At 43.1% G+C, this 12,849-nt stretch overlaps 1 protein-coding gene across 1 annotated transcript; it reads left to right on the plus strand.

The window, feature by feature from the left end:
- The first annotated feature begins 6,027 nt into the window (after positions 1 to 6,027).
- Positions 6,028 to 10,527, plus strand: LOC124119728. Its single transcript, XM_046482358.1, has 3 exons — positions 6,028 to 6,182; positions 8,966 to 9,128; positions 10,326 to 10,527. Exons 1-3 carry the CDS (start codon positions 6,138 to 6,140, stop codon positions 10,472 to 10,474), a joined length of 357 nt encoding a protein of 118 aa, XP_046338314.1. The 5' UTR covers positions 6,028 to 6,137; the 3' UTR covers positions 10,475 to 10,527.
- Positions 10,528 to 12,849: the final 2,322 nt, after the last annotated feature.

Here is a 12,849-nt window from a genome sequence, read left to right on the forward strand (position 1 = left end):
CGGTCGGGTAGCCTAGTGGTTAAAGCGTTCGCTCGTCACGCCGAAGACCCGGGTTCGATTCCCGACATGGGTACAATGTGTGAAGCCCATTTCTGGTGTCCCCCGCCGTGATATTGCTGGAATATTGCTAAAAGCGGCGTAAAACCATACTCAGTCAGTCAGTCAGTCCTCTAAAGTAAATACAAATCATCTTCCTAATGCTGATTTCACAGAGCTGGCTAGACTTGCTTTAGATCTAGATTGTTTTCATAAAATACATACATTCCACAGTCATGGTGCAAGACTGAATCCTGGAATGAACTCCTCGATTATGCTTACAGGACATGCCCACTGTGGACGAGTGCTCCTTCTATATGAACAAATACGATGATTCTGTCGGAGTGCTAGACACGTGAGTTGGTGACATGTTTTGGTGCAATATACTAGTGCCCAGTAAACTCCAGTGTATGGAAGAACAAATCATGATACATTTCCACTGCTTGTAGACATGATCAGCACTTATGAATTGTGACACGTGGATGTTATTTCAACGCTAGAAAAATGTAGCAGATATAATGGATCATTTCTCTGACAAACAGGTCCCGCTGCCTTCAGCTGTGAACACGAAACATCTGCCTATGAACAGGAACAATATTGACTCCACAGTTAATCATTTCGGCAAGGTATTACTGCAGTCATATATGAACACTAATACATGCGCACTAAATGGTCGAACAACTGGTTATATCTTTGAAAACTTTACTCGTTGCAAGTAGTGAAGTATTAAATAATTAAAATTAGCAACTATCATATGGTTGAAATTCTGAACGTGTATCCATTTACACCTGTGCGATCTTATCACTGTGCATAACATCCGAACATTCAACAACTCCTACCTGAAACTCCAAACAACCTCCTACCTGAAACTCCAAACAACCTCCTACCTGGAACTCCAAACAACCTCCTACCTGGAGCTCCAAACAACCTCCTACCTGGAACTCCAAACAACCTCCTACCTGAAACTCCAAACAACCTCCTACCTGAAACTCCAAACAACCTCCTACCTGGAACTCCAAACAACCTCCTACCTGGAGCTCCAAACAACCTCCCCTCTGGAACTCCAAACAACCTCCTCTCTGTAACTCCAAACAACCTCCTACCTGGAACTTCAAACAAGCCTCCTACCTGGAACATCAAGTTCACATGAAAGGATAACAGAAATTGATAAAAAATATTTGAAAAGTTGACAAATGTCATGCAATCTGCGTGGATTTAGTATAACAATCAACCGTTTAACAAAAACTACAGGGATGACCTATTGACTACATTGGACTCTTTCCACAAATACTGAGTCCAAAGAATAGTTGATCCTCATAAATCAGGTCGTAGGTGAAGATGGTGACGAATGTGATGAACGCTGTATTATAGTGACTGAATGGGAATTTGAAATACCGTGCCTTTCACGGACATGGTACAGAAGGCAATTATTTATAAGACTTAGTGGAATTAACTGCAACGATCAATATTAACATAGACCAATAACCGTATACGATCTTTGATATGTTGTGAAATAATAAAACCTGGTTGCCTGGACATGATTCTGACTGACATGTTTACACAGTCCAATATGTCACTTGCCTCATCACTTCTTACCATAATTCAATCATGTACTGATATTCCCGACACCACGACGAACGTTTTACCTTGTGACAGTGCATAAACAGGGACGCTGATGTAAATAAGTATAGCTGCATTGCACGAGGAAGCTTTCCCAACTACTTTTGTCAACCATTAATAATAGAATTTGTGGCCACATGGACACAAATTAATTAATGGACAATGCTTTCGGATGAACTTCCTTCCAACAAACATTCATTCTAAAAAGCCTTATAAAGAGATGCAAAGAAATTAAAATAAAATGGTGTGCCTTTTTTGTGGATTTTAGCAAATTCTCAATTTGGAGACACGGCTTAGCTACAAGTTAATTAATTATGGAATATACGTGGAAATCTTCCATCTCAGATGTCAGCTGATATGTTAAAAACAACATAAGGTGTCTCCGAATCAGTCCCCTCCTTCACAGTAAAGCAAGGGGCGCATGTAGTCCCACGTATCCCAGTGTCGTCCTGGTATCTATATGAATGTCCTACAAGAATATCTTAATTTGCTTTTTATATTCACCAATTACATGACCAAGATGTTACACCTCTCCGATGACATTGTCTTATTATCTCATTCTTCCAAAGGTCTTCAGAACAGCATTGATAATCTCTTAGTAGCTTCCAATGTCTGAATGCTGAAAGCTCATCAGCTATAAAGGCATACTGCAGACCTAGCGCAAGCTAGTACAGTAAAACTCTAAAAAAAATGGAAAATGAAAGGACCTGGAAAAAAACTCTACTTAACAGGTTGTCTCGTTAACCAACTGCGTGCCATTATTGAATCATCAATCTTGTTTTGTATTTTTTACACACATCTACGTTGAAACGAGACACAAATAAAAACTAAAATAATAGCCATGGTTTACAATTTGTAATTCATGTTTCAATTTAATCCTGAATAAACATACAAATACTGCAGCCATCTCTTCTCCAGAACACACCTTTTTTGTTTATTGCCTTGTTACGCTAACAACAAATCATTGTGAACTTAATGTCAACTCATTCTGGATATGGGCAATTTGTACTTGCAATGGTCTTGTTAATAATCAATTGCGAATCGCGTTTAGAAACACACTGACTGCTATTCTACTTATCAAGTCAAGTTTACTATGTAACTTGTCTCTGGGGACCAAGGAATGTATCTAGACTATCGGTTTTCCTACCATTTAGTAGGTTTCTACTTATCAGATATTATATAATGATAGTGATGTATGAATACACGATGCTTTTTCGAAAGTGGTCAAATGTAACAAAGTTATATTAGGGATAACACTTTCTTAGTGAAGTACATATTCTAATACTTGAGTGAGGCACCCAATCGCAAGCACACAAGGTCAACCATCTACCCCACTCAGTCATCGAGGCTTCCACAAAATGGAAATCCGACGACTGGTAGTCTTGATCACGTACTTTGTGTACCCCTCTGACAGGTGGAAATTAACACAGCTTCCTTGATCGAAAGCTATGGATACACAATGCCTTTTAAAAAGTAGTCAAATGGAACAAATGTTATATTTGGGATAACACTTTCTTAGTAAAGTACAGATTATAGAACATTTTGGGGGCGAGTCCCATCCGTTATTGGAACAGACTCTCAGAGTGAGGTACCTAATTAAGTTCGAATCCCAGATGGGTTATATGCTGACCCTGTGTGCTGGTGATTAGGTGCCTCACTCTGAAAGTGTGGTTAGAATGGCATCAAAGATATATATGCTAAATATATGATGAACCGAGCAGAGGTGGGACACGTGTATATTTTAATTCTAGTTTGTTGAAAATTAGTAATCCAATTTTAATTGACATGAAACAGTTACATTGAGAATATATACATATGTTGAGAAGATTAATTTTAGTTTCTCATATATAAATAGCCAATTCCCTTCCACAGATTTACCCACCCAAACTAGAAATATAATGGACTAGTGAGAAGGTCTAATCTCTTTCATGTTTATGCATGAAGATTCAGAGTGACAAAACACTCTCCACAAGACTGTATAACATGAGGGATGGCTTAAGCTTTCGAAAAGTCAACTTCCCCTTTATGTCGAGCAATATTCCTGCAGCTCCAGCCTTTGTATCTACGTTTCACAACTTTTGAGGTACACTCGAGTATGCGCCTTCAACCAATTTATAGATCATCATACGACTCTTGCTAAGAAGTTGTTTTATCAAGTTGACAACATTCAAGGTCTCACTTAAGTTTTCAAAAGGTTTCATGGTAGACATGTGGACGACATTTCCAAATTTGAGGCATCAGTGACACAATATATCTGATGCAATTCCCTATTTTGACTTGTACTATTATGTTGCCGTGGTTTTTGTTCAGCTTAACAATTGACTTGCCTTTGCACGTGTTTGTGACGGGTGCCATCAGTGGGACAGGATACGCTTACCTTTTATTATCACTATTTTATAGTGATTCATAAACACTACTCATGATGTAGTAGGAATCCTACAATCGGAGATTTCTTACGAATATGGAAAGGGTTTTATATTGTTGCTTTTATTCCCATCAATTAGCAGCGCCCTCAATCGCCACAGACAGAAGACCATTCCTGTTTTGCCACGGACAAAAAAAATGAGGTTCACTTGGAAGAATCTTGGACCAGTCATCAAATACCATCTTCACGGAATCTGTCTTTCACCGCCTGTCCGGGCCTATGGAACCAGATCTACATAATCCATGCAAGAAACGGTTCCACTCTCTCGTCTTCGCCTTACTTCCAGATGGCCAGACTGGCACCTATTCCAGAATTAAGTTCAGGAGAGCCGCAACCTGTCTCTTGTCCCGAGCTGTGTAGAGACTGAATTTTAGTTGGCTGCCATTCGTGCTATAGGCATCTTGGCTAGTGACTTGAAAGAAACTGCTGATGGATGTCTATGTTTTTGCTCAGAAATACTTAGTCGAATCAATGTGCTTGATGATTAAGATGTGCTATTTAATTTGTCATATTATGGATATTTGTGTGCTTACTCAGAAACAAATCGAACCTATGCACTTGATGATATAAATGTGCTATTTTAATTTGTCATACAGTTGAAACAATAAGTCGCATGTGTTCGTATCAGCTGTGAGGGTAAGGGGATGTTGGGATTTGGGGAGGATAGTGTTTCGGGGGGTGGTACCAGTTGTGCCCACTCGTTTCACGAACACCGAGAGTCATCACTGTCCATTTACACTTAGTTGTCAACGCCGCTTCTGTATTGGCGGTTTCGGTTTCTGTTCTTGTGATGCATTCTGTGTTCCAAAATAATTAAATTTTCATTGTGTTCATTGTAATTCCTGCATTCAGATTAGGTCACGTGTTATTGCATTCATTTCCCAATGATTATAAAACATTAAGCCGCACCCACCGAAGCGGACTACTTTTATTACTACGGAATATCGGGAATCCCAATGTTACCGTCGAAGGATTCCCTTTCTGCTTACCTGTATCGTCATGACTTGTTAGCGAAATACATGCATATTTATGGATCAAGCCATCATTTCAGACCGAAGGCCGAGAAGTAATGAAACAGCAAACGCGCAGGCTCGCATATAACAGTTGTTGTTTCTCGCTCGCCTGGGTTCTACATATTTCATGTCTTCGGGTTTCATTTCTACCCAAAACTTTTCCAACTGTGTCTTTCCGTTTTCAGGGAACTAATGTTACGGTTACTGACCTTGTCATTTGAAACAGCCGCCTTCTCATGGATATATTTGTTCCGGTTTGTTACAGTCTGACTCTCCGTTGATTGGCTACAGATTGTGTGGGCGTGTCATGTTATGTGCATAAATTAAACAATCACCTGATTCATGTCACGCCACGATATGTATTCCTACGCCTGGAATGTTTATCAATCTCGTAATTTCTGTCTGTTTTCATTTCTATAACTGTTTTTGATCAAACTATTGTAGATAACACACGTTTTCGTAGTCGATTTTTTAAATCCTTAATTGAATTAAATATAACCTTCCACCCAGTGATAACCTTCATGTTTTCGATCTGTGGCCAAAACATCATTTGAAACATGGCCCTCGTGAAGATCTGTGTTCGAATTTTCAACAACCAATGCTTGTAAGAGGCGACTAACGGGATCGGGTGGTCAGGCTCGCTGCTTTGGTTGATGCATGTCATCGTATCCCAATTGCGTAGATCGGTGCTCATGATGTCAGTCACTGGAATGTCTTGTACAGACTGGATTATTGCTGCATTATTGCTGTATGCGGCGTCAGATAACAAACAAACCGTTTGTAGCGTGATACGCCAATGTAGACCTCGGATGACACAATAGTCTATATTTTACCATGGTCTGACGTATTAACATTGAGATAACGTTGTAGAAGCGCCTTAAGGTTGGGCTAACTGGGGTCTCACCAACGTAACCACACATGGCGGCTTCCACGGCTCCAGCCGACGGGTTCACCACCATCCTTATCTGTGAAGTCACCAATCAGTAGTGACTATAGTTCCAACTCAGAGGTCGTGTCGCCATTTTCTGTCATCACTAGTGAACATGAAGGTCCTGTTGGTGCTCGCTCTGTCCCTCGTCACGTGCAAGGTGGGTAGGATGGCCGGGAAGGGAGTGTGAGAAGGGAGGATGGACGAGTAGGAAGGCCGGGAAGGGAGGGCGAGAAGGTAGGGTGGCCGGGTAGGAAGGCCGGGAAGGGAGGGCGAAAAGGTAGGGTGGCCGGGTAGGATGGCCGGGAAGGGAGTGTGAGAAGGGAGGATGGACGGGTAGGAAGGCCGGGAAGGGAGGGCGAGAAGGTAGGGTGGCCGGGAAAGTGAGTGAGTGAGTGAGTTGGGGTTAACGCCGCTTTTAACAGTATTCCAGTCATATCACGACGTGTCAACTTAATGTGGAAGGAAAGCCCGAAGTGATGCAGGTCTTAGACGTTTACCACTTCGGTGAAACCCACGAGCACGGGTATGGTGCTGACAAACCTGGAAACATAATCGGGGCGAGCCGGGAAGGCCGGGAAGGGAGGGTGAGAAGGGAGGGTGGACGGGTAGGAAGGCCGGGAGGGGAGGGTGGACGGGTAGGAAGGCCGGGAGGGGAGGGTGGACGGGTAGGAAGGCCGGGAAGGGAGGGTGGACGGGTAGGAAGGCCGGGAGGGGAGGGTGGACGGGTAGGAAGGCCGGGAGGGGAGGGTGGACGGGTAGGAAGGCCGGGAGGGGAGGGTGGACGGGTAGGAAGGCCGGGAAGGGAGGGTGGACGGGTAGGAAGGCCGGGAGGGGAGGGTGGACGGGTAGGAAGGCCGGGAAGGGAGGGTGGACGGGTAGGAAGGCCGGGAAGGGAGGGTGGACGGGTAGGAAGGCCGGGAAGGGAGGGTGGACGGGTAGGAAGGCCGGGAGGGGAGGGTGGCCGGGTAGGAAGGCCGGGAAGGGAGGGTGGACGGGTAGGAAGGCCGGGAAGGGAGGGTGGACGGGTAGGAAGGCCGGGAAGGGAGGGTGGACGGGTAGGAAGGCCGGGAAGGGAGGGTGGACGGGTAGGAAGGCCGGGAGGGGAGGGTGGACGGGTAGGAAGGCCGGGAGGGGAGGGTGGACGGGTAGGAAGGCCGGGAAGGGAGGGTGGACGGGTAGGAAGGCCGGGAAGGGAGGGTGGACGGGTAGGAAGGCCGGGAGGGGAGGGTGGACGGGTAGGAAGGCCGGGAGGGGAGGGTGGACGGGTAGGAAGGCCGGGAAGGGAGGGTGGACGGGTAGGAAGGCCGGGAAGGGAGGGTGGACGTGATAACTCATGTCTACATACACGAAGACTGCTGGCCTAGTGGCGAAACACATTGAACAGATACTGTCTGCATATGGTTCCTTTTAAGTCGATTGTCTAAGATTCAACTACAACGGACAGATTTTGAGCATATATTTATCACAGATTAGCGGGAACATCATAGATATGTGGGAATACTCGAGTTGTGCAAGAGTATTCTAGATGCGCTGGAATACCTGAGAAATGTGGGAATACCTACATATGTTGCCATACCCAGGAGACCCGTGAAGATCCGGGGTAGAACAGGTCTTCAGCAAACCATGCTTGCCGTGAAAGGCGACAATGCTTGTCGTAAGAGGCGACTAAGGGGATCGGGTGGTCAGGCTCTCTGATTTGGTTGATGTCATCGTATCCCAATTGCGTGGATCGATGCTCATAATGCCAATCACTGGATTGTCTTGTCCAGACTCGATTTTTTACATACCGCCATCATATAGCTGGAAAATAGCTGAGTGCGGCGTTAAGCAAAAACAAACAAACAAACAATGTATACCCCAGACGTATACCAGACATGTGTGGGAATGGCTGAAACATGTAGCTAGATATACCCAAGATATGTTGGAATAGCCAAAATTGGAGGGACGATCCTATATATGTGGGAATCGTCTGAATGTATGGGATATGTTTGATTTGCTGGAATACCCAAGATGTGAGGGAGTATTCTATATGTATGGAAATACCTTCCAAATGTTGAAGACGTTGATACGCGGGGAAAACAAGATGTAGAGAAGACTCTTTGGTGTGTTAGAATACGCCATGTCAATACTTCATATTATCAGATACACCTAAATGTGTTATTCTGTTAGCTTTCATGTCATCGAATACTGATTGGGATCACAGGCAGCATCACATGAGCCTCGATCTTACGCTTTATCGCTTATAATATCAAATAACTAATGTAAATTGACCCAAGATGAATTTTTAACCAGATGTGTGCATGTCAAAGATTGATTCATGTTCAGTTAGGAAAACCCCTTACATCAGCATTTCGACACATTTATCCTTATCTATGCACTTAGTGTTGGCATAAGTACCACATATGTGACCCGTGAAGATCCGGGGTAGAATAGGTCTTTAGAAACCCATGCTTGCCGTAAAAGGCGACTTTCCTTGTCGTAGATGCGACCAACGGGATCGGGTGGTCAGGCTCACTGACTTGGTTGATGCCTGTCATCGTATCCCAGTTGCGTAGATCGATGCTCATGATGTCAATCACTGGCTTGTCTGGTTCTGACGCGGTTATTTACAGACCTCCGTCACATAGCTGGAATATTGCCGAGTGCGGCGTTAAACAACAAGCAAACAATCAGACAAACATGTTTATTCAAGTGGATGACGTGTTCAGTGTGAAAAACCCCCACATATGTTATTGCTGAAATGAAGTTTAGTACTCATTGATATATCTGTTAATTTTCATGACAATTTCATTGTTGACTTCATTTCCTAAATTTTGCAGATCCTGTGGGCCATCAAGGCCCGCTATCCTACCTTGTTCTTACATTGCATATGTATCCGGTAGACTGATGTATCCGGTAGACTGATGTATATGTGACAAGTGTTCTTATTTTCTATCAAAGGCGTTCATTCTTAGTAGCTGCAGCACCGATACGGACTGCGGTGCTGATGGATGTTGTGTGAAATCGTTCTTCAGCAGCAGATGTAGTCACCGTCTACCGTCTCTGTCCAGATGCCCCCTCCAAGCAACGACTCACTCCAGCTGTTCTACCATGTGCGCTACAGGTAGGCACAGAGCTCCGCCGTTCTTATCCAACATACCCATCCATAAACTTGACTGAGCGCGAAATCCGGTTCGGCTCGAAGCGCTCGTAAAATCAAATGGGAAACACGTGGTGGATCTTTAGTATATGCATATTTACGAGGGGTAAATCTATTTCAGGTTTGCGAGGGAGAGGGGTTGGAAGTGTCGGGGAGACAACACTATTTTAGTAATATTTCGGCGTATTAGCTTAATGTGGTACGAAAACTTCGACGTTTGCAATTTGATGATACTCAAGAGTACTGAGTGGGTTTACTGCTGAAAATTACTGCTCGTAATTATGGTGAATATTGGATTCGAACAAACATCAGCCGATCCTGGCATGGCAAGGGGAGCAACTCGCACTTGAATTGCGTTGCCCTAGTTACCTCGGCCAGCCCTTCCCTTCAGAAATCGTAATGACCTTGACATATATGTATTTCATTGATGATTGTATAATATGTACACACTGATCCAATGACCGGTGTTATGACGTAGGGCTTTGGGCTTGCTTGAGGGTGTGGATTTGGTTGTTGTTGTCATTACCACCAGCAACGTGTTCACTTTGGCACCGCGTCCCACAATCTCATTAAAATCAGATCTTAGTTCTCGCTACCGTTAAACAAAGATCTGAGGACATCCCATTACGGGTCACGTCAGGCCGACCTTGCGCGAACTTTGACCGACCAATGGAATGACCAATCAGAAGGCAGCTTTCTCGTGCTTTACGGCACTTATTTCAAATTGGCGACTACACTTCGAAACATATTTTGACAAATTCCCGATTACAAATTTGAAACCTGAACACAAAAGAAAAATATTCTGGAATGGCTAATAAATTGTCTAGATTGTAAAGATTCAGTTGTTAAACCCGTAACAATCGTTCGGAATACCCCATGTTAAAATTTTCGAGGTTGCATAATATGAAATCATATTCCGACTGTCACTTTCATAATCTGGGAAGAAACGCTCTGATTGGTCGGATGAAAGGTCGTTCTGACTTGACCCCTAATGGGATGTCTTCAGATCTTTGTTTAGCGGAAGCGAGAACTAAGGTCTGATTTTAATGAAATTGCGCGTCCCAGAGCTGATATATTCAAAAGAAACTTCTGTCCAATGTATTCCGCCCAAATTTAAATGCTATTAATTTCACGTAAAACCACCATGTGATGATTCACCAGGTCTTCAGTGTATTGACGAGAGCTCCCTGGATATCGCCATTGAGCCAGGCTACAACACAGGATCATATGGTCGCTGCGCCCTGCCGTCATCTGGGGCACCTGCCACCAAGGTAGTATCGAGTGCACCTTCCACCGGCATGGCAGTATAAACCAAAATGCCCTCAACAATGTCAAAATAAAAACAAATGATGGCAATTAAAAATGTTGTTTTCTTCTCTGTCCCTGCATCCAACTGTTGCAATCCCCAATATGGTGTTTAAGTAATAAGCTACCGGGTGCAAGAGAGTATGCACTTGATAATTGGATTTGACACACAATTTCAAGCGTTACTAGGGTGAAAACAGTCATTGAAATACTGCAAACTCATGGTCCAAAAACACAGTTCTATTACCCGTATAACAATACATCCCCATTTTTGGTTTGTTCCACTTTTAGCCATCATCAAACACGGGTGTGTACTTTTGCCCCTCAATTTAGTATGAAGTTTATGAATTTATTTAACTTTACCACAACGTCGCAAACAACTGAAACGGACAGCAAAGTTAATCAGTAGACCGTGATGTGGAAACTGTCCGAGTTGTTCGGAATATATGACAGGGACACTATCAAATGTTCTTCAAATGAATAACATATCTCTATTATACTTGTCTGATGTCAATTAAGGATTATGACAAAACAGTATAATATCAAAACAAGATACGGTTTACTTCTCCATATTTTGAAAATATAATCGACTAGACCCTTTCCATATTCATTAGAAATTACAGAGTTCATTGTACGATTCCGACTATATAATGATCATGTGTTTATGTATCGCTATAAAATAGTGATGATACCAAGTGTTGGTTAAAAGGTGAGCGTATCCTGCTCCTTCACAAACACAAGCAGTCAAGTTCAAGTCAAATGTTTACCTGTAGAAAACACGGGAACACATGGTGAAAATAGGGAATAGCATCAGACAATTTGTGTCATTGATGCGATATTGCAAATATCCTCCTCATGTCTGCCATAAAACTTTTTGAAAGCTCTATCGAGGCCTTGAATGTTGTACCCTTGATGAAACAACTTCTGAGCAAGAGTCGTATGACGCTCTTTGAAATCTTGGTGGAAAGAGCAGGCTCGATTGTACCTCACAAGTTATGTATAGACACATAATATCGGTAAGTTGACTGTTGGAAAGTCATCCCTCTTGTCATACAGTCTTTTGTCGAGAGTGTTTGTTGCACTGAATCTCTTATGAATTGATCATAATATGAAACAGGTCTCAATGGTAGGGAAATCTGTGGCAGGGAATTGACTATTTGATTGTTATTGAACGATATCAGACCATGGTATTGGCTCTCTCGGGGGAGATTTTACAGATGCTTCGCGCGCCCTGTTCTTTGCCCTCCAATGCTCAAATTAATAATATTGTAAGTCGGATGGCAATTGGCGACTGCGATCTGACGACCTGACTTGCTCATTTTACTGTCTGCCACATATAAATGATAAGTGTCCATCACATGTTAGAAAGTTCTTGACAAACTTCATTGAGTATTGCCTCAATCGTAGGATTCTGAGTGATAAATCTACATGTACTTTGGTCAACTTGAATACTTGGTAGCAAGTCAAATCACGTTCTAGTCGGATTGCACATGAATCTGCCACTTCTGGGAGGACGGAAACTCGAAATCGACCAAATGTAGACAAATCCTCGAAACAATCCAATGCTCAGTCACACAGAACCAACAAGCCCACCACTGTACTGAATGCCAGCACCAAATCCTATAACTCCCTATCGAAAATCCACTCTGCACCAATTGGTTAGTCACCAAATAACAATTCATACCGTGGCTTATGCAACAGTTATCAGCATCATGTACGTTTTTGTGATGATGTTAAGAAACAGACAGTTGAAGAAGTAGTTAAGTGGATTGAGGAGACGAAAAGGTACCGAGAGTGGGGATGATCTCATTTGCCAAGTGACTGCAATCTCAAGAAAGCATGCAGCACCTGTCAAAAGATACATCTGACAACTCTTCGTGATGCCGCAAAAAAGGGATCTGATAATGTTAACTCAATTAATCAGCCACCATAGTATCTTGACAAATCATCCCAATCATTCAGACTCTTAATCAAAGTTGTACAGGTCTCACTACATGGGCCTAATGGACAAATGATAGACACGCATACCAAACGGATCAATGTTAATGATGCCAGACGTCAAACAACTTGGTCTCCAAAATGAACCAGATAACATACTTCTGACAACTATCTGCAGTGAACCGTTCAACTGTATAAGCCATTCTGTGAACCTGATCATCTTTCCACGAGTTAATCCTGCAAGTACTCCATTAGAATGCTTTTGCCTCTGATCAATTAGGCTTTTCTGAGTACACCTATCCTGTTCTCTATAACAGAGGTATGAGAATCTGCAACATGCTATCCTGCCGGATATTGACAATCCTAGATAGACCATTGATACAAATTGGAACGGATCATGAACGTGTCATCATACCCAGACACCCAAATCTGTTTTGGTCCT

This window comes from Haliotis rufescens, unplaced genomic scaffold (assembly GCF_023055435.1).
Source record: "Haliotis rufescens isolate VD_foot unplaced genomic scaffold, xgHalRufe1.0.p SCAF_1, whole genome shotgun sequence".
Classification (NCBI taxonomy): Eukaryota; Metazoa; Mollusca; class Gastropoda; order Lepetellida; family Haliotidae; genus Haliotis; species Haliotis rufescens.

Excerpts from the sequence above, each read along its gene's own strand:
- LOC124119728 (XM_046482358.1), top strand. The coding sequence starts at position 6,138 with ATGAAGGTCCTGTTGGTGCTCGCTCTGTCCCTCGTCACGTGCAAG. Across the intron at positions 6,183-8,965 it reads TGTCCCTCGTCACGTGCAAG|GCGTTCATTCTTAGTAGCTG; the intron begins GTGGGTAGGATG and ends TTTCTATCAAAG. Across the intron at positions 9,129-10,325 it reads TTCTACCATGTGCGCTACAG|GTCTTCAGTGTATTGACGAG; the intron begins GTAGGCACAGAG and ends ATGATTCACCAG.